The sequence below is a fragment of the Chiloscyllium plagiosum genome, unplaced genomic scaffold, assembly GCF_037043375.1.
Source record: "Chiloscyllium plagiosum isolate Xiang-an unplaced genomic scaffold, Cpla_swu_hap1 HiC_scaffold_3, whole genome shotgun sequence".
NCBI lineage: Eukaryota > Metazoa > Chordata > Chondrichthyes > Orectolobiformes > Hemiscylliidae > Chiloscyllium > Chiloscyllium plagiosum.
In genome coordinates this window covers 70,044,744-70,065,461 of record NW_028270141.1, presented here as the reverse complement: position 1 = coordinate 70,065,461, position 20,718 = coordinate 70,044,744, and the positions used below count along the sequence as shown (strand labels likewise).

Below are 20,718 nucleotides of genomic sequence, written 5' to 3'. Positions count from 1 at the left end.
TTGCACTAAAGCAACCTAGCCTGCCAACAAGGGGAGTGCTGACCTCTACATTGCAAAGGTTGAGCACCAGCTGTCAGACACCTCCTCCTATCTCCCCTATCTCCCCCGAATCATGAGCTCACCATGGAACACCAGGCCACTGTGTCCACAACGGTCACTAATCTCATTTCATCTAGTGATCTCCCCACATCTGCTTCCAACCTCGCACAGTTTGCTCCCACTTCCTTCCCATAATTTACACGAAGCATTGTTAACAAAAAACCCAATGCCTGCAGTGTACGTTCCATTAAATTTTCCTCTAAAGAAACAATTACAGCCAATTCCACGAAACGTGAAATGCATCAATTTTCCACAATCCTTCAAATGTAAGTATTTCAAGCAATATTAATTCAAGACGGCATTGAATTAGTATTAAAATTATAATAATGTTCAAGAATATGGGGAAAAAACAGTAGAATGTAGTAAATCTTAATGTTCATTGGAGAGCAGGTGTAAAAACGATTGTCTTCTTGTGTGCCGTATCCTCTGATTAATCATAAAGCAACTTTAGAACACAATCTTTCGGGAATCTGGGATAGTGCAACTTTCTGGACAGTTACATTTTGAACCTGGGTATTCTCAACTTGTGGATGTGTTGGATTCTTGCACATTGTTAGCACGTTGATTGGTTTCCTCAAGAACTTCACGTTATTTGTGTGCAAATGTGTTGCGTACAACTAGAATATTCTACAGTTCTCTGAGCTGGATTCTAATTTTCCTCAATGTTGCATCTTCCAGTCTTGTAACTTCATAGGAATGAGGCTAAGGAACCACTGTGGAATAACATATTTCCTGTGATAACTGTATGACTCTGAACTTTCAGTCCAATGTACAAATTAGCCTGTTTTGCACTGATATAGATCATGCATCTTCTTCATTCTCCCATGTTTTTTGAGAAGTTTGCCCCATGTCTCTGAGAGCTTGGACTGATGATAGTTTCGTCTGATTGTCCTAACTTGCATTCTAAACATGAACCTTGCTAATTAAGGTAAACCTATATGAAGAGGTGCAGACGTGTGACAGAGCAGTATGAAAATTGTTTAATCGCTCCACACTTTATGATGTGTACTTTGAAGTTGAGAGCATAATGTGGTTCATGAACTTCGGCCAACAAAAAGGGAATGCAAATACCATCACCATTACTAAGCATTTCCACCATGTGTTCCTGTGTTTTTAGAAGGGAAAGCAAAATTCTGCATTACAAATATATACCTGGCAGCCTTTGAACTCCCTGCATTGCTTACTGCAACCTGGAAGCTGGTATTAGAGTCTTGGATCCTTTGTCAATTAAGCATTTGCATATTACCCGTTTTGTCATGCATATTCTTTTACTATGGACTGAGAGGAACCTTGCACAAATATAAACAGCTTTGGGTTTATTTTATATTCAGTATCTGACTATCCAACATGTCATTTTTATAGCAGGTACTTTGCTGACCCAATGCTGTTTAATTGAAAAGAATAATAAAGGTCTAATTTACTAACATTTTCTATTTAAACTAAAGTTAAATGAGTTAGACTGTGAAAATATATTCTTGGTATTGCTCCCTGTGTGGGAACACTGCTTGACCTCTTTATTTCTGTATCTGAGAGTTATCTGTTACTTGCTTTAAGTCAGAAATGGCAGGGACCTCATTAACTCATCAGTCAGATTTGTTATTCTTTTGTGTGTGAGCTTGAAAGTCCTCACTTGATGTATGGGATTAAATTTAGGCCTACAGGTAGAGGAAAGTCTTCTTACAGTTGGATGACATGTTTGAGATTGCACAGAATATCTGCTGGAGGTGATTTTGACTCTATTTGATAGGGTAAGATTGGAGAAACAAATTAACAGTCTATTTACAGCTCTCCCCGTTTTTTATTTCCATTCAAGCATCTGCAGTAAGGATGTTCCGCAACCCCATAAATAATAAATTGTGAATTCTTATAACGTGTATGAATCTACAGTGATTTAATAAAAATAATGTACCTATGATTGTACAATAGCTTAAGAAAACATCCTTGAATGTGCAGCTATTTATACAGTGTCTTAAAAAAATGTGAAACATAGCACTTTTTTTAAAAAAAGGGAACAAATAATTCTCCAACTTCATTAGAGCTGGATCTATTCCAATGATTTTAATTTTCAACTATTTGGAAGCACATTGCAAGTTTTTCCTTGGACTAAGGAGTCAACCAGCTGGCAACAATTGAATCAATCTTTATAATTATGGCTACCCCATGAAATCTAATGGAGGTTTGAGTGCAAACATTCAAAATTGATAATGTTTGTTGCTGACATAGACATGTTTCCTCATGCTAATAAAAGTTAGCATACACTCTTCTGCTTACCAGAAAATAGATGATACTATTTTAAAAAATTTCTTTTTAATAGTGTTGTGTAATACTTCAAAATTACACTGCAACTGTTTATTTTCCTTAGATTTTAACCCCTGCTTAGAATTTAATGCCTAATGTAATAAATTATTGCTATATGTATTCATTGTAGAGATAATAATCTTGATCTTTGTACCATCTAAGTTAATGAGTCAACAGGTTTACCAAATCAGTAGGAGTAAGAAGTATTAAAAGGAGGACTCAGAGAATGTGGGCATGAGATCATGAACTGTGTAGCAGCTGCTTTTCACCAAGCTTTGAGAACTTATACATATCGCTGAGGATCAAAAATGCATTCTTCACAGGATCAAATGCTGTATTTTCAAGTTGACACTAAACAGAAGGAGAATAAAGAACTAAAAATGTACAAAGTACTATGTGGGGTAAGTCATTGTCTAAAGGTACATGAAGATAATTTTCTTTGTTTTATTTAGAGTAATCGAGATGTATAGCACAGAAACAGACCTTTGGTCCAACTCATCCATGCTGACCAGATATCCTAACTTAATTTAGTCCCATTTCCCAGCACTTGGCCCATATCTCTATGGATTTAGGACCATTCGGTGCAGCCGTTTTGGCATGAGTGATTTGGCGTGGTCTGTTTGGAGCAGCCTATTTTGCCGCAGACCCATTTAGGCGCAGAACTATTTTGGCGCAAATATACATTAGTCGTCAACGAAAATCAACGTAATAGTAGAATTATTAAATGGGTAGTTTCCAGTGGTTTGTAGTTATTATTAAAATAACTAGTCATCAAAGAAATACAGCTGTAGAGGGAACTTTACAAATGATTAATGAGTGCCTAGAAAATTTGTTGGAAACTTGCCAAGGAACGATGCCTAACAGAGAGCTGAAGAAAATGGTTCATAGGACAAGGAAAGAAATTGCTGTTTACCCAGTAAATCCAAGAAATTTAGTAAAACTTGTAATTCCAGATAGCTTTAAAACATATTCTGAATATAATTAAGAACAATTTTTACTAGCCGTGACTCTATGACAGCGGTAGCACCACCTGAAGAATTCTTATATTTGGAAGAAAAAGGAATGCCGAGTTTCTGAAACAATCAAAAAAGTAATATGTTGATGGAACATTCAAAATTTCCCCACCTCTATTTTCACAAGTTTATGCTATTTTAGGGGAAATACATAAAGGTGTGTTCCCACTGTTGTATACTTTACTCCCAAATAAGTTACGAACAACATACGATAAATTATTTGAAATGGTTCTGGAAATACAGCCTGAGTGCCGCCCTGACATTATCCACTGTGACTTTGAACTTGTATTCCGTTGAAATTAAAGAAATTCAGGATATTTAATGGTTATATTTTCTTTTTTTTTTTAGAAATTTTGAGGAACATCAGTTAGGAGTGGACTAATCACAGACTGAGTGCAGTTGATACACAAATAACTACAACCTACTGGAAACTACCCATTAAATAATTCTACTATTATGTTGTTTTTCTTTGGTGCCTAGTTATCTTAATAATAACTACAAATTACTGGAAACTACCCATTTAAAAATTCTACTATTATGTTGATTTTTGTAGATGACTACCGTATATCTGCACCAAAATAATTCTGCGCCTAAATGGGTCTGTGGCAAAATAGGCTGCGCCAAACAGGCCACGCCAAATCGCTCACGCCAAAATGGCTGTGCCGAATGGTCCCACTGTGTATCTCTATAAACCCTTCCAATTCATGTACCCACCCAGATGCCTTTTAAATGTAATTGTACCAGCCTCTACCACTTCCTTTTAAATCTTTCCCCTCTCACCCTAGTTCTGGACTTCTCCAATCCAGGTACAAGACCTTGTCTATTTTTCCTATCCAGGGCCCTCATGATTTTATAAACCTCCAAAAGGTCACCCCTCAGCCTTATATGCTCCAGGACAACCTGTCCCAGTATATTCAGCCTCCCTATTGCTGAAACGCTCCAACCCCGGCAACATCCTTGTCAATATTTTCTGAATCCTTTCAGGTTTCACAACATCCTTCCTTTAGGAAAGAAACCAGAATTGCATAAAATATTCCAAAAGTGTCCTGTACAGCCACAATATGACGTTTCAACTCCTATACTCAATGCTGTCTTTATAAAGTGTTTGAATGGATTTATTTCACCCAATACAGAATAATTACAAAGCCAAGAAGAGATTAGCTCATTTTGAAATTAATTTCTGCAAACATCGCAATTTTTAAAAGAACAAATGGAACAGTTTTTAACTTATTCCTCATGTGATTTAACTTGACCAAATTAACCAATGTTATTTTAAATTGTTAATACTAACATTTCAGTTAACATAGTTCCATTTGCAGTGCTTGAATAAACATTGCAATTGAGTTGATATTACAAATTTTGCTGAGCTTCTGTTCATGTGTTGGTGGAATGGCCTAAATACAGTATCAATTGTAAATGCTCTGAGTTGCAAAAATATTCATATCATCTCATTCAGATAATTTATATATTAACAGCTAGCAAAATTTGTAGGTGAGAAGTTAGGATCATCAACTGCTTATGGATTAATTTCTGATTGACTTCATCAGGATTTTGTCACAATTTTACAAGTACCTGAAATCCTCTGTGGTTGTGTCACGTTGCATGAATCTAGCTTTTTACTGACCTCAAGGCTTCTGCAAAAAAAAATTACTCCCAGATATCTTTTGAAGAATGTTCATACAGGACTTGGAACGTTATATCTATTTCTCTCTCCATAGATGCTGGCAGACCTGCTCAGGTTCTCTAGCATTGTTGTTTTCCTACATCCATAGCTTTTTGCTTTTATGTGGGTACCACAATTAATCCTTGCCCTTGAAATACAGTATACCTTAGAGAATGACAGAAGGCTGTAGAGCAGGTGATGGACTCTCAGGGGAATGTAGCACAATCAGCCAAGTTTTTGATATTGAGACTGTCTCTAATGTAATGAGAGGTATATCAGGTTCCAAGCGATCGATTGTGTTAGGGGACTCTCTAGTCAGAGGCACAGACATACGTTTCTGCAGCCAGCAGCGAAAAATCAGAATGGTGTGTTGCCTCCCTGGTGTCAGGATCAAGGATATCTCAGAGATAGTGCAGAATGTTCTCAAAGGGGAGAGGGACCAGCAGGAGGTCATTGTACACACTGGAAGTAATGACATAGGAAGGGAAAAGCATGAGATCCTGAAGGGAGATTACAGAGTTAGGCAGGACTTTAAAAAGGAGGTCCTCAAGAGTAGTAATATCTAGATTACTCCCGGTGCTACAAGCTAATGAAGGTAGGAATAGGAGGATAGAGCGGATGAATGCATGGCTGAGGAGTTGGTGCAGGGAAGAAGGATTCACATTTTTGGATCATTGGAATCTCTGCTGGGGTAAAAGTGACCTTTAAAAGAAGGACGGATTGCACTTGAATTGGAAGGAGACTAATATACGAGCAGGGGAATTTGCTAGAGCTGCTTGGGAGGATTTAAACGATTAAGGTTGGGTGGTTGGGGAGGTGGGGGCGTTGGTGGGACCCAGGGAAATAGCGAGCAAAGAGATCATTCTAAGACTGGAACAGTTGAGAAAAGAAGCGACTCAAACAGTCAGGGGCAGGCAGAGAACAAGGTAGGACTGATAAATTAAACTGCATTTATTTCAATGCAAGAGGCCTAATAGGGAAGGCGGATGAACTCAGGGCATGGTTAGGAACATGGGACTGGGATATCATAGCAATTACCGAAACATGGCTCAGGGATGGATAGGATTGGCAGCTTAATGTTCCAGGATACAATGTTATAGGAAGGACAGAAATGGGGGAAAGAGAAGAGGAAGAGTGGTGTTTTTGATAAAGGATAACATTACTACTGTACTGAGGGAGGATATTCCTGGGAATACCTCCAGGGAAGTTATTTGGGTGGAACTGAGAAATAAGAAAGGAGTGATTACCTTATTGGGATTTTATTATAGACCCCCCTAATAATCAGCAGTAAATTGAGAAGCAAATTTGTAAGGAGATTTCAGTTATCTGTAAGAATAACAGGGTGGTTATGGTAGGGAATTTTGACTTTCCAAACATAGACTGGGACTGCCATAGTGTTAAGGGTTTAGGTGGAGAGGAATTTGTTAAGTGTGAACAAGAAATTTTTTTCTGAATCCATATGTGGATGTACCTCCTAGAGAAGGTGCAAACTCTGACCTACTCTTGGGAAATAAGGCAGGGCTGATGACTGAGGTGTCAGTGGGGGAGCACTTTGGGGCCAACGACCATAATTCTATTAGTTTTAAAATAGTGATGGAAATGGATAGACCAGATCTAAAAGTTGAAGTTCTAAATTGGAGGAAGGCCACTTTTGACAGGAATAAGCAAAAACTTTCAAAAGCTGATTGGGAGCAGATGTTCGCAGGTAATGGCAGCTGGGAAATGGGAAGCCTTCAGAAATAAGATAACAAGAGTCCAGAGAAAGTATATTCCAATTAGGGTGAAATGCAAAGCTGGTAGGTATAGGGAATGCTGGATGACTAGAGAAATTGAGGTTTTGGTGAAGAAAATGAAGGAAACTTGTGTATAGATAGCAGAGATCGAGTGAATCCTTAGAAGAGTATAAAGGCAGTTGGAGTATACTTAAGAGGGAAATCAGGAGCACAAAAAGGGGACATGAGATAGCTTTGGCAAATAGAATTAAGGAGAATCCAAAGGGTTTTTATAAATACATTAAGGACAACTAGGTAACCAGGGAGAGAATAGGGCCCCTCAAAGATCAGCAAGGTAGCCTATGTGTGGAGCTGCAGGAGATGGGTGGAGATACTAAACAAGTATTTTGTATCAGTGTTTACTGTAGAGAAGGACATGTAAGATATAGAAAGTGGGGAAATAGTTGTTGACATCTTGAAAAATGTCCATATTATAGAGGAGGAGGTGCTGGATGTGTTGAAACACATAAAAGTGGATAAATTCCCAGGACCTGATCAGGTGTACCCTAGAACTCTGTGGGAAGCTAGGGAAGTGACTGCTGGGCCCTTTGTTGAGGTATTTGTCATCGATAGTCACAGGTGTGATGCTGGAAGGCTGGAGGTTGACTAACATGATGCCACTATTTAACAAAGATGGTAAGGAGAAGCCAGGGAACTATAGACCAGTGAGCCTGACACTGGTGGTTCGGAAGTTGTTGGAGAAAATCCTGAGGGACAGGATTTACATGTATTGGGAAGGCAAAGACTAATTAGGGATAGTCAGCATGGCTTTATGTATGGGAAATCATGTCTCACGAACTTGATTGAGTTTTTTTAAGAAGTCGCAGAAAGGATTAGGAGGGCGAGCAGTAGACGTGATCCGTATGAACGTCAGTAAGACACTCAACAAGTTTCCACATGGTAGACTGGTTAGCAAGGTTAGATCTCATGGAATACAGGGAGAATTAGCCATTTGGATGGCTTGAAGGTAGAAGACAGAGGGTGGTGGTAGAGGGTTGCTTTTTAGACTGGAGGTCTGTGACCAGTGGTGTGCCAGATCAGTATGGATCCATTATTTTTCATCATTTATATGAATGATTTGAATGTGATCATAGGAGGTATAGTTAGTAAGTTTGCAGTTGACACCAAAATTGGAGGTGTAGTGGACAACGAAGAAGATTACCTCAAATTACAACACGACCTTGATCAGATGGGCCAATGGGCTGAGGAGTGCCAGATGGGTAGGTACAGCAAGTATTCAGGAAATTTAAGAGAATGTTCTGGTTGCTTGCAAGGCAAACTTCATTGAGAGAGTATGGAGGTTATCCTTTAGTTATACAGGGACATTAGTGAGACCTGCTTCTGCAGTACTGTGCATAGTACTGTAGACCTGAGTTGGAAGGGGCCTAATATACTGGCTGGGAGACTTGCCAGAGTTGTTTGGGAGAATTTAAACTAGTAAGGTGGGGGGGGGGGGGGGGTGGGATGGGAGGTGCAGGGAAATAGTAATGAAAGAGATCAATCTGACACTGGTGCAGTTGAGAAAAGGAGCGATTCAAACTGTCAGACTGATAAATTAAACTGTATTTACATCAATGCAAGAGACTTAACAGTGAAGGTATGGTTAGGAACATTGGACTGGGATATCATAGCAATTACAGAAATGTGGCTCAGAGATGGACAGCATTAGCAGCTTAATGTTCCAGGATACAAATGCTATAGGAAGGATAGAAAGGGGGGAAAGAGAGGAGGGGGAGTGATGTTTTTGATAAAGGATAGCATTACAGCTGTACTTAGGGAGGACATTCCTGGGAATACATTCAGGGAAATTATTTGGATGGAATTGAGAAATAAGAAAGGGACGATCAACTTATTGGAATTTTATTACAGACCCCCTAATAGTCAGCGGTAAATTGAGAAACAAATTTGTAAGGAGATTTCAGTTATCTGTAAGAATAACAGGGTGGTTATGGTCGGGGATTTTAACTTTCCAAACATAGACTGGGACTGCCATAGTGTTAAGGGTTTAGGTAGAGAGGAATTTGTTAAGTGTGAATAAGAAATTTTTTTCTGAATCCGTATGAGGATGCATCTACTAGAGAAGGTGCAAAATCTGACCTGCTCTTGGGAAATAAGGCAGGGCAGGTGACTGAGGTATTATTGGAGGAGCACCTTGGGGCCAGCGACCATAATTTTATTAGATTTAAAAAGGATAGACCAGACCTAAAAGTTGAAGTTCCAATTTGGAGGAAGGCCACTTTTGACAGGAATAAGCAAGAACTTTCAAAAGCTGATTGGGGGCAGATGTTCATAGTTAATGGACAGCTGGAAAATGGGAAGCCTTCAGAAATAAGATAGCAAGAGTCCAGAGACAGTATATTCCGATTAGGGTGAAATGCAAAGCTGGTGGGTATAGGGAATGCTGGATGACTAGAGAAATTGAGGTTTTGGTGAAGAAAATGAAGGAAGCATATGCCAGGTATAGACTGGAGAGATCGAGTGAATCCTTAGAGGAGTATAAAGACAATTGGACTATACTTAAGAGGGAAATCAGGAGGGCAAAAAGGAGACATGAGATACCTTTGGCAAATAGAATTAAGGAGAATCCAAAAGGATTTTATAAATACATTAAGGACAAAAAGGTAACTAGGGAGAGAATAGGGCCCCTCAAAGATCAGCAAGGCGGCCTATGTGTGGAGCCACAAGAGATGAGGAAAATACTAAGCAAGTATTTTGCATCAGTGTTTACGTTGGAGAAGGACATGGAAGATATAGAAAGTGGGGAAATAGATTGTGACAGCTTGAAAAATGTCCATATTACATTACAGAGGTGCTGGATGTGTTGAAATGCATAAAAGTGGATAAATCCCCAGGACATTATCAGGTGTACCATAGAAGCTAGGGGAATGATTGCTGGGCTGCTTATTGAGATATTTGTACCATTAATAGTCACAGGTGAGGTGCCAGAAGACTGGAGGTTGGTTAATGTGGTGCTATTTAACATGGTAGTAAGGAAAAGCCAGGGGACTATAGACAGGCGAGCCTGACATTGGTGGAGGGCAAGGTATTGGAGGAAATCCTGAGGGACAGGAATTACATGTATTTGGGAAGGCAAAGACTGATTAGAGATAGTCAAAATGGCTTTGTGCATGGGAAATCATGTCTCACGAACTTGATTGAGTTTTTTGAAGAAGTAACAAAGAGGATTGATGAGGGCAGAGCGGTGGACGTGATCTACATGGACTTCAGTAAGGAGTTCAACAAGGTTCCTCATGGTAGACTGGTTAGCAAGGTTAGATCTCATGGTTTACAGGGAGAACTAGCCATTTGGATACAGAACTGGCTCAAAGGTAGAAAAGAAGGTGGTGGTGGAGGGTTGCTTTTCAGAATGGAGGCCTGTGACCAGTGGAGTGTCACAAGGATCGGTGCTGGGTCCAGTGCTTTTTGTCATTTATATAAGTGATTTGGATGTGAACTCAGAAGGTATAGTTAGTACGTTTGCAGATGACACCAAAATTGTAGGTGTAGTGGACGGCAAAGAGAGTTACCTCAGAGTACAATGAGATCTTGATCAGATGGGCCAATGGGTTGAGGAGTGGCAGTTGGAGTTTAATTTAGATAAATGCGAGGTGCTGCATTTTGGAAAGGAATCAGAGCAGGACTTATACATTTAATGATAAGATGCTGGGGAGTGTTGCTGAACAAAGAGATGTTGGAGTGCAGGTTCGTAGTTCCTTGAAAGTAGAGTCACAGGTAGATAGGATAGTGAAGAAGGTGTTTGGTCTGCTTTCCTTTATTGGTCAGAGCATTGATTATAGGGTTTGGGAGGTCATGTTAGGGCTGTACAGGACATTGGTTAGACCAATTTTGGAATAATTTGTGCAATTTTTGTCTCCATCCTAACAGAAGGATATTGTGAAACTTGAAAGAGTTCAGAAAAGATTTACAAGGATGTTGCCAGGGTTGGAGGACTTGAGCTACAGGGAGAGGCTGCATAGGCTGGGGCTGTTTTCCCTGAAGCGTCAGTGGCTGACGGGTAACCTTATAGAGATTTATAAAATCATGAGGGGCATGGATAGGATAAATAGACAAGGTCTTTTCCCCAGGGTGGGGGAGTCCAGAACTGGAGGGCATAGGTTTAGGGTGAGAAGGAAAAGTTTAAAAGGGACCTAAGGGGCAACCTTTTCACGCAGAGGGTGGTGTGTGTATAGAATGAGCTGCTAGAGGAAGTGGTGGAGACTGGTAGAATTACAGCATTTAAAAGGCATCTAGATCGGTTTATGAACAGGAAGGATTCAGAGGGGTATGAGTCAAGTGCTGGCAAATGGGACTAGATTAACTTAGGATATCTGGGCGGCATGGACAAATTGGACTGAAGGGTCTGTTTCTGTGCTGTACATCTGGACTCTGTGACCTGACGTTTCATGTATGGCAGATCACAGCACTGATGTCCAGTTCCTGAAGTCACTGCTCTGCATTTACCTCAGACGTCTGCACAGAAGAAGATTAGAGGGAATGATGCTGGTCACCATACTTCCGGAAGTATGTTAATTAATTGAGTCATAGAGTCATAGTGATGTAGAGCACGGAAACAGATCCTTTGGTCCAACCCGTCCATGCCGACCAGATATCCTAAATTAAATGCTGCTGAAGAGCTTATGCTCAAAACGTCGACTCTCCTGCTCCTCGGATGCTGCATGATCGGCTGTGCTTTTCCAATACCACACTTTTTGACTTTGATCTCCAGCATCTGCAGTCCTCACCTTCTCCTGGTTGCTGTTGTAATTCAGTATCTGGTCAGAATGGGTGTTCATCCTGTATACACTGGTATGGAATTCTCCGGTAGGTGTGCATTCCACTAATACATCCAGGAAGAAGAGTTTGCAAGGACACACTGCAGCAACCCAGAACTCCAAAAGGCAGAACAGGAACATCTATTCAAAGGACTTAAACAAAATAATACTCCAAGAGCAGTATCCTCTGCTACTTACGGGACAAACCCAAAGAAGAAAACGCTACACAACCAGACACGATAGTGACCATGCTATACATCAAAGACATCAGAGATAACCACCAGATTACTCAGAGCTCTGGGAATCTTAATGGACCATGAACCAGTAAATACTTTCCACCAGCTCCTCACAAAGGTTAAAGACTTGACACCCACATCCAACAGGACAAACCTTATCTACAAGATACCCTGCAAAGACTGTGAAAAGCACTGCGTAGGATAAACAGGAAGAAAACTGACCATACGACTGCACAAACCTTAGCTCTCCACTGCCAGACATGACCAGAACTCTCTCATTTCCAAACGCACAGATGACAAAGGGCACAAATTCATTTGGGATGATGTAATCTTCCTAGCACAGGCAAAACAGAGACTTGCCAGAGAATTCCTTGAAGCCTGGCACTCCAACTGGAACTCAATCAATAGACACATTGAACTGGATTCCATATACAAATCACTCAGATACAGATCTGAAGTACCAACCATCAGAGATATATAAATACCAGGTGGAATAGATCACCAACACCTTATCAAAGATGCACTGGTAATGTCACCTAGCAAGGCAGCAAAATGTTAACAGAAAAATACAGTAGCTTGGTAAATGAATCCATGACTTCAACCACAACCTGAGCTACAAATCTTTTCAAGAACTCTGAAATACATTGTGGTAATTTGCAAACAAGTCTTGGTGTGCAATGGATTTAGAAAGCAGAATTTTGGATGAGTTGGAGGAACATGGAGGAATGAAAAGCTGGCTTGGAGGCCATTGGAATTTTGAGATTGAAAGTGAGAATGGCATGGATGAGTGTTTCAACAGCTGATAAGTTGAGGTGAGTTGGAGGTGAAGGGAAATTAGAGATACAAGCAATAAAGTACAGCTGTAATTATGAGCTGCTTCATTCTGCATATAGATTGGGCAAATCAAATAAGAAGCAGTAAGGTAGAGGAAGTAATGTTGGACTATGTATATAACAGTTTGATGAATAAAACGTTGATGAACCAATGAAAAAGCCATCTGCCATCTTTGACTGGGTATTGTGTCATGAGGTAAAAGTCACCCTTGTCCTACAACACCATAGAGCTGCTCTCCCATTACAGAGAGATGGCTGGTGATGATTTAACATGAGAATCATCACACCTCAGGGAAAGGAACAGTTTGAGAGGGACAGTCCTTCATGATAACCTTAGCTGATGTGGGATTGAGCCCATGTTGTTGGCAGATAAATCCCCAGGGTTTGAGAACTGTCATTCCAGAGCACTTAGGAAAATGTCCCTGCAAATAGCAGATGATTAGACGGTAATTAATGTAATCCCATTATTTAAGAAGGGAGGCAGAGAGGAAATAGCAAGTTATGGACTGGTTAGCTTGACATCAGCATTGGAAAAAAATATTATAGTCCATTTTGAAAGATACCGGAGCAGAGCACTTGGAAGAGAATTACAAGACAGAGCATGGTTTTACAAAGGAGAAGTTGTGCTTGATAAATCAGCTGTAATATTTTGAGGAAGTAATTAGTTGGGTAGATAAGGGGGAGCTAGTGGCTGTGGTTTCCTTGGAGCTTGAGAAAGCTTTTGATAAGGTTTGATATAAGAGGTTAGTATGCAAAATTAAAGGACAAGGGTTTGGAGTTATGTACCGAAGTGGATAGCGAACTGGCTGTCAGACAGGAATCAAAGAGTAGGAATAAACAGGTCTCTTCCTGAGTGGCAGGCAGTGACTAGTGGGGTACTGTATGGATCAGTGCTTCAGCAAATCACAATATATGTATATATTAATGATTTAGATGAGGAAACTACATGCATATCTGCAAGTTTGCAGATGACACAAAGCTGGGTGGAAGGGTGAACAGCGTGAGCTGGATGCAGAGAGACTTTAGTGTGATTTGGACAAGTTAAGTAAGTAGGCAAATATATGGCAAATGCAGTATAATGTAAATAAATGTAAAGTTATCCACTTCAGTAGCAAAAGTAGGTGAGAGATTGGGAAAGGGGGAGGTGAAACAAAAACTAGGATGGCCTTGTACCCCACTCACTGAAAGTAAGCATGCAGGTGAAACAGCTGGTAAAGAAGGCCTTCATGGAGAGATAATCCAAGTTCAGGAACAGGAATGTCTTGCTTCAACTGTACAGGGCCTTGGTAAGATATCACCTGGAGTATTGTTTGTAGTTTTGGCTTCCTTATGTGAGAAATATCATTTTGGCTATTGAAGGAGTGCAAAGAAAGTTTTACCAGACTGATTCCTGGAATGGTAGGACTGACGCGTGGGGAGAAACTAGACTGAAACTATATACACTTGAGTTCAGAAGAGTGAAGGGATATCTCATAGAAACCTATAAATCCTAAAGATTAGAGAGGGTAGATGTAGGAAGAATGTTCTCATTGACTGGGAGTCCAGAACAAGGAGTGACAGTATTATGATACAGAGAAAAATGTTGTGGATGTTAGAAATCTGAAATTAAAACAGGAAATATTGGAAATATTCAATATGTCCAAAGCATCCATGGAGAGAGAAAGTTACTCTTTTACATTGACATCTTCTCAACTTGACTGTAGTCCAAACACAATCAGAAGGATTCCTCTGTTATTCTTTTTAGTTGGATCATTCAAAGTTAGACAATAGTATCTGCAACAAAGTTAGAAATTTCAGATATTATATGTCTCTCAAATTGAGAGCTGTCTATCTATAATATCAGCGCATGATGATTGAATAAAGTTTTTAAACATATAGATTATACATTTTGAAAATCCTGTAGAATTATAGTCAATATTACCAAAGATCCTAGGTTCCGATTATGTTAATTATATTGAGAATTTCTGGCACCTATCATTTGCTTCATGAACTTTTGAATACAATTTGTCAAAAGGTGTTTGTTTATATTGCACACTCACTTCAGAAGTGGACTATAAACATACCACACCCATTAAGTAAATATTCATTTCGTAAGATTTCTTGGTAGAGTATTTTTAATGAGAGAAGAGACTTTCATCTTTGAACTTAAGATTGCAAAGTGCTGAATTCTGAAGTTTTATGTGTTATTTTGATATCTTCTGTTATGGTATTTGTGTTATCTGGTTGAGTTAATGTGGTGACAACATTTTCTTGGCAGGTGCTACTTGTTTGTTTAGTTGTTATATCACTTGGACTTGGACTTGGACTTGGGCTTCGTCAAAAACCCCAGCAGCCTTCAGTTGCAAAAACAAGTGAGTTTTCTTTCTGATTCTTTGCACAACTGTAGATAGACCAAAGCGAGTACTGAAACTTTCTCAGTGAGCCAGGCTTCCCCACTCTTGGGAGCCTGCTACAAAAAAAAATCCAATATGTTTACCTTTTCCTGTCAATCCAAAACAATTGATCAAAACAAGCGCTCGGCTTCTCATGTATATATTCAAAGGAGCTAACCTTGCAACCCCCTGTGAATTGGCATATATATGCAGTAGGATTATTTATTATCTCTAGCATCTTGCTTGTCTAACCAAAATTGATTAATTGGGCACGACAAAAAATTGCCAGTGCTCTTACGAACTGCAGTAGTATCTCATGTCAAATTGTAGCATCGTCAGTTACCATACACACTTCCAGCAGCAATAGCTGGATGGCAGACAGGATCTAAAGCATTGACCAATCTTGCTACATGTAATCTGCGGTAATTTAGCTCATAGTAACACCCTGACTGAGGGGCACTTGTGTGGCAGGGGCAGTGTCTCTACCTCTAGGTCAGAACATTCAGGTTTAAGTCCCACCTGCCACAGTGGTATGTCATAATGTACCTGAACAGATTGATTAAAGGATTATTCTTTTTATATCAGCCAAAAAAGCTCTGTTGGTAGAGTATTAGACTGAAGATCTAAAGATTCCTGGTTCAGTCATGGATTTGAGCAAAATATCTCAAGGAGAAATCCTACCCAGTCAATTCTATTTCAGTAATGCAATAGTAGTGTCCCTATCTTTAGGTCAGAAAGGTTTAAGTCCTAACTGACCCAGACTGTGCCAAATCATATCTGACTAGGTTGATGAAAAATGTCCTACACCCTGACTGTGAATTAAGCCTGGACTTCCTGATCTGTATTGCTGACCATCTCATTGAATTGACTGTCAAGTTACTTTATTTCAATGCTTTCTTTACCTTTTCTTTGGTTATTATCCCTTACATGTACCTCTCTCCCAAGTCAGGTGTTTCACCTTTGAGAACTATTATTAAGACTTTTACAATTGTAACTGTTCGCCAGCTTGCTTAACTGTGCACAGTTGTGTTCCAATAAGTATTCACCAATTTACTCTGTCCTCATTCTTGTTCTGCCACTAATGAATAAGTTCTGCATCTGGGTGGAACGAGGGAGCTCAAAGCCCCCTAACCCCAAGCCAGTGTTGCCAGCCCAAGCAAGAAGCTGGAATTTACGAACCTTGGCAGCACCATGACTGATGGTATTCGAAAGTGAAGACTGCAGATGCTGGAGATTAGAGTAGAGAGTGTGATGCTGGAAAAGTACAGCAAGTCAAGCAGCATCTGAGGAGCAGGAAAATCAATGTTTCAGCATCAGGATGAAGGGCTTTTGCCCGAAACATTGATTTCCCTGCTCCTCGGATGCTGCCTGACCTGCTGTGCTTTTCCAGCACTGCACTCTCGACCCATGACTGATGGTGCCCACTGCTGAGGCTGCTGTCCAGAGGAACCTTCATGTAAGTTGTTTTGAGGAAGCTGAAGCTACTTAGATAATACCCAGCATTTGGAGTGGAGAGCTGGTGCTTTTCAGGTGGCAGGATTTTAGCACACAGGGACAACTATCCATGGGTTGTCAAGGAGGAACCACTCACCAGTCCCACCCTACCCCTTCCACTCAAATCCAACCCAGGATCCCTCTAAACAGCCAGCAGGTTTACCTGGCCATCTTTTTGTATGGTGGTGGATCCTTTCAATGTGAGCAAAATGCTGACAGGTCAGGGATTATCCCCTATTTGGGCTATTAAATGACTCAGTCACTGTTGGGTGTATGACCAACCACCATGGGGCCTGTTGCTGGCAATATGCCATGTCAGTAGGAAGATGCCAGGTCTCCTGTTTCTCAGCTATTGAAACGTTGGCCCCATATTTTTGTTTTCCTATATTCATTATATTGGCTAATGGGTGTCTCTTTGTCACGAACGGTTATTCTTCATATGCAAGTTTATGAAAGGGCTTTTATTTGAGTAAGAAAATATTAGAACTGTAGCCCAAACTTTCCCACAGCCAATTGTGCCCATTTTGGAAAGGATCATTGAAATAAACAACAGTGGGAAGTCTGGTTAACTCTTCTTCAAAACATTGAGATCAGTTACATAATGGAGAAGAGTCTGGAATCTTTCTGGACCAATTCCAGATGGAAAGTAGCTATTGAACAATTGGTGATTCTCCAGTCTTATTGTAACTGTAGATCCGATTTGGAAAATAGAGCTGAATTCTCAACACATTGCGGTAGTATCTTTTAGGTTATTTTTTATAATGATCATTTAATGTTCCAGTGAGCTGCAGAAATCAATGCTTTGCACCCTTTGATGAGGAAAGCATGGACTGCCGTTGTGACAGACTCTGTCATGAAGCTGGAAGCTGTTGTTTGGATTTTGCAGAAATCTGTCTTCAGCCTGGTAAGTGTAAGAAAGACAGCATTCTACAACTATAGTTTCTTCAAAGTTTTTATTTTCCTTTCCCTCCTTTTCCATCATTTTTTATTAAAAACTCTTTGATAGTGGGAAATAGGGCATGTGTTTTGAAATTTCTGCGCTCAAAACAGTTTCTCAAAAAAATAGTTTTGGATATGAAGTTTGATTTATTAAAGAAAAGTCAATTTACAGAAATGCTCATTATAATCCAATAATGGTTTAGAAATATAGGCTTGAATCATAATTCCCAATAATGGGTGGGTTGGTGTTGGGTAAGTGTAAAATGCAAAAACAATTGGAACCCAAACCACATCAAAACCACCCATTTCTTGGTTTCATGGATGTGAGAGGTTTAGATAATTCAGTCATGGGATTTGGCTGTTGCTGACAGGCCAGCATTGTAATTGCTCATCCCTGGTTGCCCTTGAAAGAGCAGTGGTGAGCTGTCTTCTTAAACAAAGGCAGTGTGTTTCATGTGAGATTTTGACCCAGCAACAGTAAAGATATGGTTCCAAATCAGGATGGTGTGTGGCTCGTGAGGAGCTTGCAGGTGATAGTGTTTTCATGCATCTCCTGGCCTTGTCTATATGGTTGATGTCATGGGATTGGAATGTATTGTTGAAGGATCCTTGGTGACTTTCTGCAGTGCATCTTGTAGATAGTAAACGCTGCTACCACAGTGGTAAAGGCAGAGAATGTTGAAGATAGTGGTTGGGATTACAATATATAACAATGATATGAATTGATAACAATGCTATTATCAATCTTTTGAACAAACCTCTCAAATGTTAATGTTGATCTCACTCTCATAACCTTCTCTGTGGCTGTGACTATATTCTACACTCTGTTCTATTACCTGATGCACTTTGTACAGTATGATTTACCTGGAGAGCACACAAATCAACACTTTTCACTGTATCTCAGTACATGTGACAACAATAAATCAAATGAAATCAATCAAGAGGATTGTTTTGTCCTGGATGCTTTTGAAACTTCTTGAGTGTTATTGGAGCTGCACCCATCTTGGCAAGTTGAGAGTATTCCAACACACTGCTGTCCTGTACTTTGCAGATTGTGGACAGAATTGGGAAAACAGGAGATGATTTGATCAGCAAAGAATTTCTAGCCTCTAACTTATTCTTGTAGTCACAGTATTTATATGGCTGGTCCAGTTTAGTTTACTAACCTTAGGATGTAGATAACAAGGTATTCAGTGACAGTAACACCATTGAATGTCAAAGGGCAATAGTTAGATTCTCTCTTTTTGGAGCTGGCCTTTGCCTAGCATTTGTGTTGTGTCGATGTCACATGCCCCTTGTTAGCTCAAGCCTGGATATTGTCAGGGTCATGTTGCATGTGGATGTCACAGAACATCCCCACATCTGATCTTATGAAAAAGAGATGCACAAACAGTACCCTCAGAAATTGCTGCACTGATGTTCTGGGACAGAATGACTGACCTCCAGCAGTCTTCTTTTTCCCTTGTGCTGGAGATGAAGAGTTAATAACTAAACTTATCATCGGACGTATGCAGCCATTCAATTCCGATAAAAAGGCAGTCTGCCTTTGTTTAATAGCAATTAACTTAACAGCCAGGTTTTCCAGGCCTTGGAAAACCCCATAGTAGGTGAAAAGAAGTAAGGGTTTGAATCCATAAAGTAATTGCCCATACAGAACTGCTTGTAGGCAGGAGTGCTTCAACTATGCGTCAAGATGTTCTGTAACTGCACCCCCATTTCACCGCCCCGTAATGATCTGTATATCCCCTTGATCACTGCTGAAGACCCCAACAGTCCCACCTCCTCTACACCCCCCAACCCCAAACCAACTGTCTGCCATCGGCTGTCCTGACCACAATCAAACAGCCTCAATTCCTTAACTGGTAATCCCCTATATTACCACCGTCCCTTCCATGACGGGACCCCACCACTAGGTATTCCACAGAGGCCGGTATCCTTTCACCAAGTCACCCTTTATTTAAACATGGAAAGCCTTTGATACAGATCTAGCTCCCTCAGATTCAGCTCTCAATGTGTCAGGATGTCTGACACTCCTATTTATATCTGTCAGCGAGGACACCTTGATTAGATCATCTTAACAGCCCCAATCAGGGAATTCATATCCTATGAGGTCCACCTGGCTGGCTGCATTACAATCACTACAGGTACAGTCAGTTCTGATATAATGCAATAGTTCAGTTTCTGTGAGATCTCATGTTATAAGAAAACCATTTAAACTAATGGGACCGGAATAGCTTTATAGCCAATACAGGTAAGGAAAGGACAAGTAAGGAATGGTCTAAATCCTTCAACCACATTAAAGCCAATTTGCCTTGAAGAAACATGTGTTATAGCAGAACCGACTGTACCTGCTTGACTATGACCTGTATGAGGCTTCCTGTACAATCAGCAGTTTGAGTTCGGTAAACTGACAAATGTTATAGGAAATCTGAAGTTAAAAATGATAGGGCGCTTGAAATGAGCTGCCAGAGAAAGTGGTGGAGGTTGGTACAATTGCAGCATTTAAAAGGCATCTGGATGGGTATATGAGTAGGAAGGATTTGGAGGGATATGGGCCAAGTGCTCGCAAATGGGATTAGATTAATTTAGGATATCTGGTTGGCATGGACAAGTTGGACCAAAGGGTCTGTTTCTGTGCTGTACATCTCCAAGACTCTATGACTCTAAATGAAAGAACTGTAAATGCTGTAAATCAGAAACAAAAACAGAAATTGCTGGAAAAACTCAGTATTCTCAGGCCATATCTCTGTAGAGAAATCAGAGTTAATGTTTCGTGGGGGGGGGTGGGGGGGATTCGAGGTCGAGTGACCCTTCCTCAGAAAACTTATCAAAGCAGCAGGTTCGATTGAGAGCTACAGCTAGGGAAGAGGCTGTTCAATTTTTTGTTGCTGCAGACTTGATGGGCGAAAGAGCCTCTTTCCATGCTATTTGATTCTGTGACAGTGCCTCTGAATAAGCTGGGTAAAAACAAGTTAATTGATAGTACATTACAGTGATGCAGTAATAAGTTTCTTGACAGAAATAGAACCCAATTTTCAACCCAATGTTTTAACATGAGATGAGGATCTTACTATGGAGTGGCAAGAGGCTATTTGCACGCACTAACACCTCATTATCATCTCATTTTGCCTTGTTATATTCAGTTTGCTATTTTCCCAGGCAGTGGAGAGAAACTGGACTGTTCCTAACATAAAAGGCAAAGCAGGTAGCAGTTGGCTGCAGCTTGC

At 40.2% G+C, this 20,718-nt stretch overlaps 1 protein-coding gene across 2 annotated transcripts in view; it reads left to right on the top strand.

Annotated features, from left to right (window-relative positions):
• The first annotated feature begins 2,657 nt into the window (after positions 1-2,657).
• The window catches only part of LOC122539873 (venom phosphodiesterase 1-like), a 118,217-nt gene continuing 100,156 nt past the window's right edge, over positions 2,658-20,718 (top strand). For both annotated transcript variants that reach the window (XM_087980188.1, XM_087980184.1), the window contains exons 1-3: positions 2,658-2,798; positions 14,944-15,037; positions 17,334-17,456. In XM_087980188.1, the coding sequence (XP_087836314.1) occupies positions 2,706-2,798; positions 14,944-15,037; positions 17,334-17,456 (310 nt within the window). In that variant the 5' untranslated portion in view covers positions 2,658-2,705. The remainder of the gene's footprint in view (positions 2,799-14,943; positions 15,038-17,333; positions 17,457-20,718) is intronic.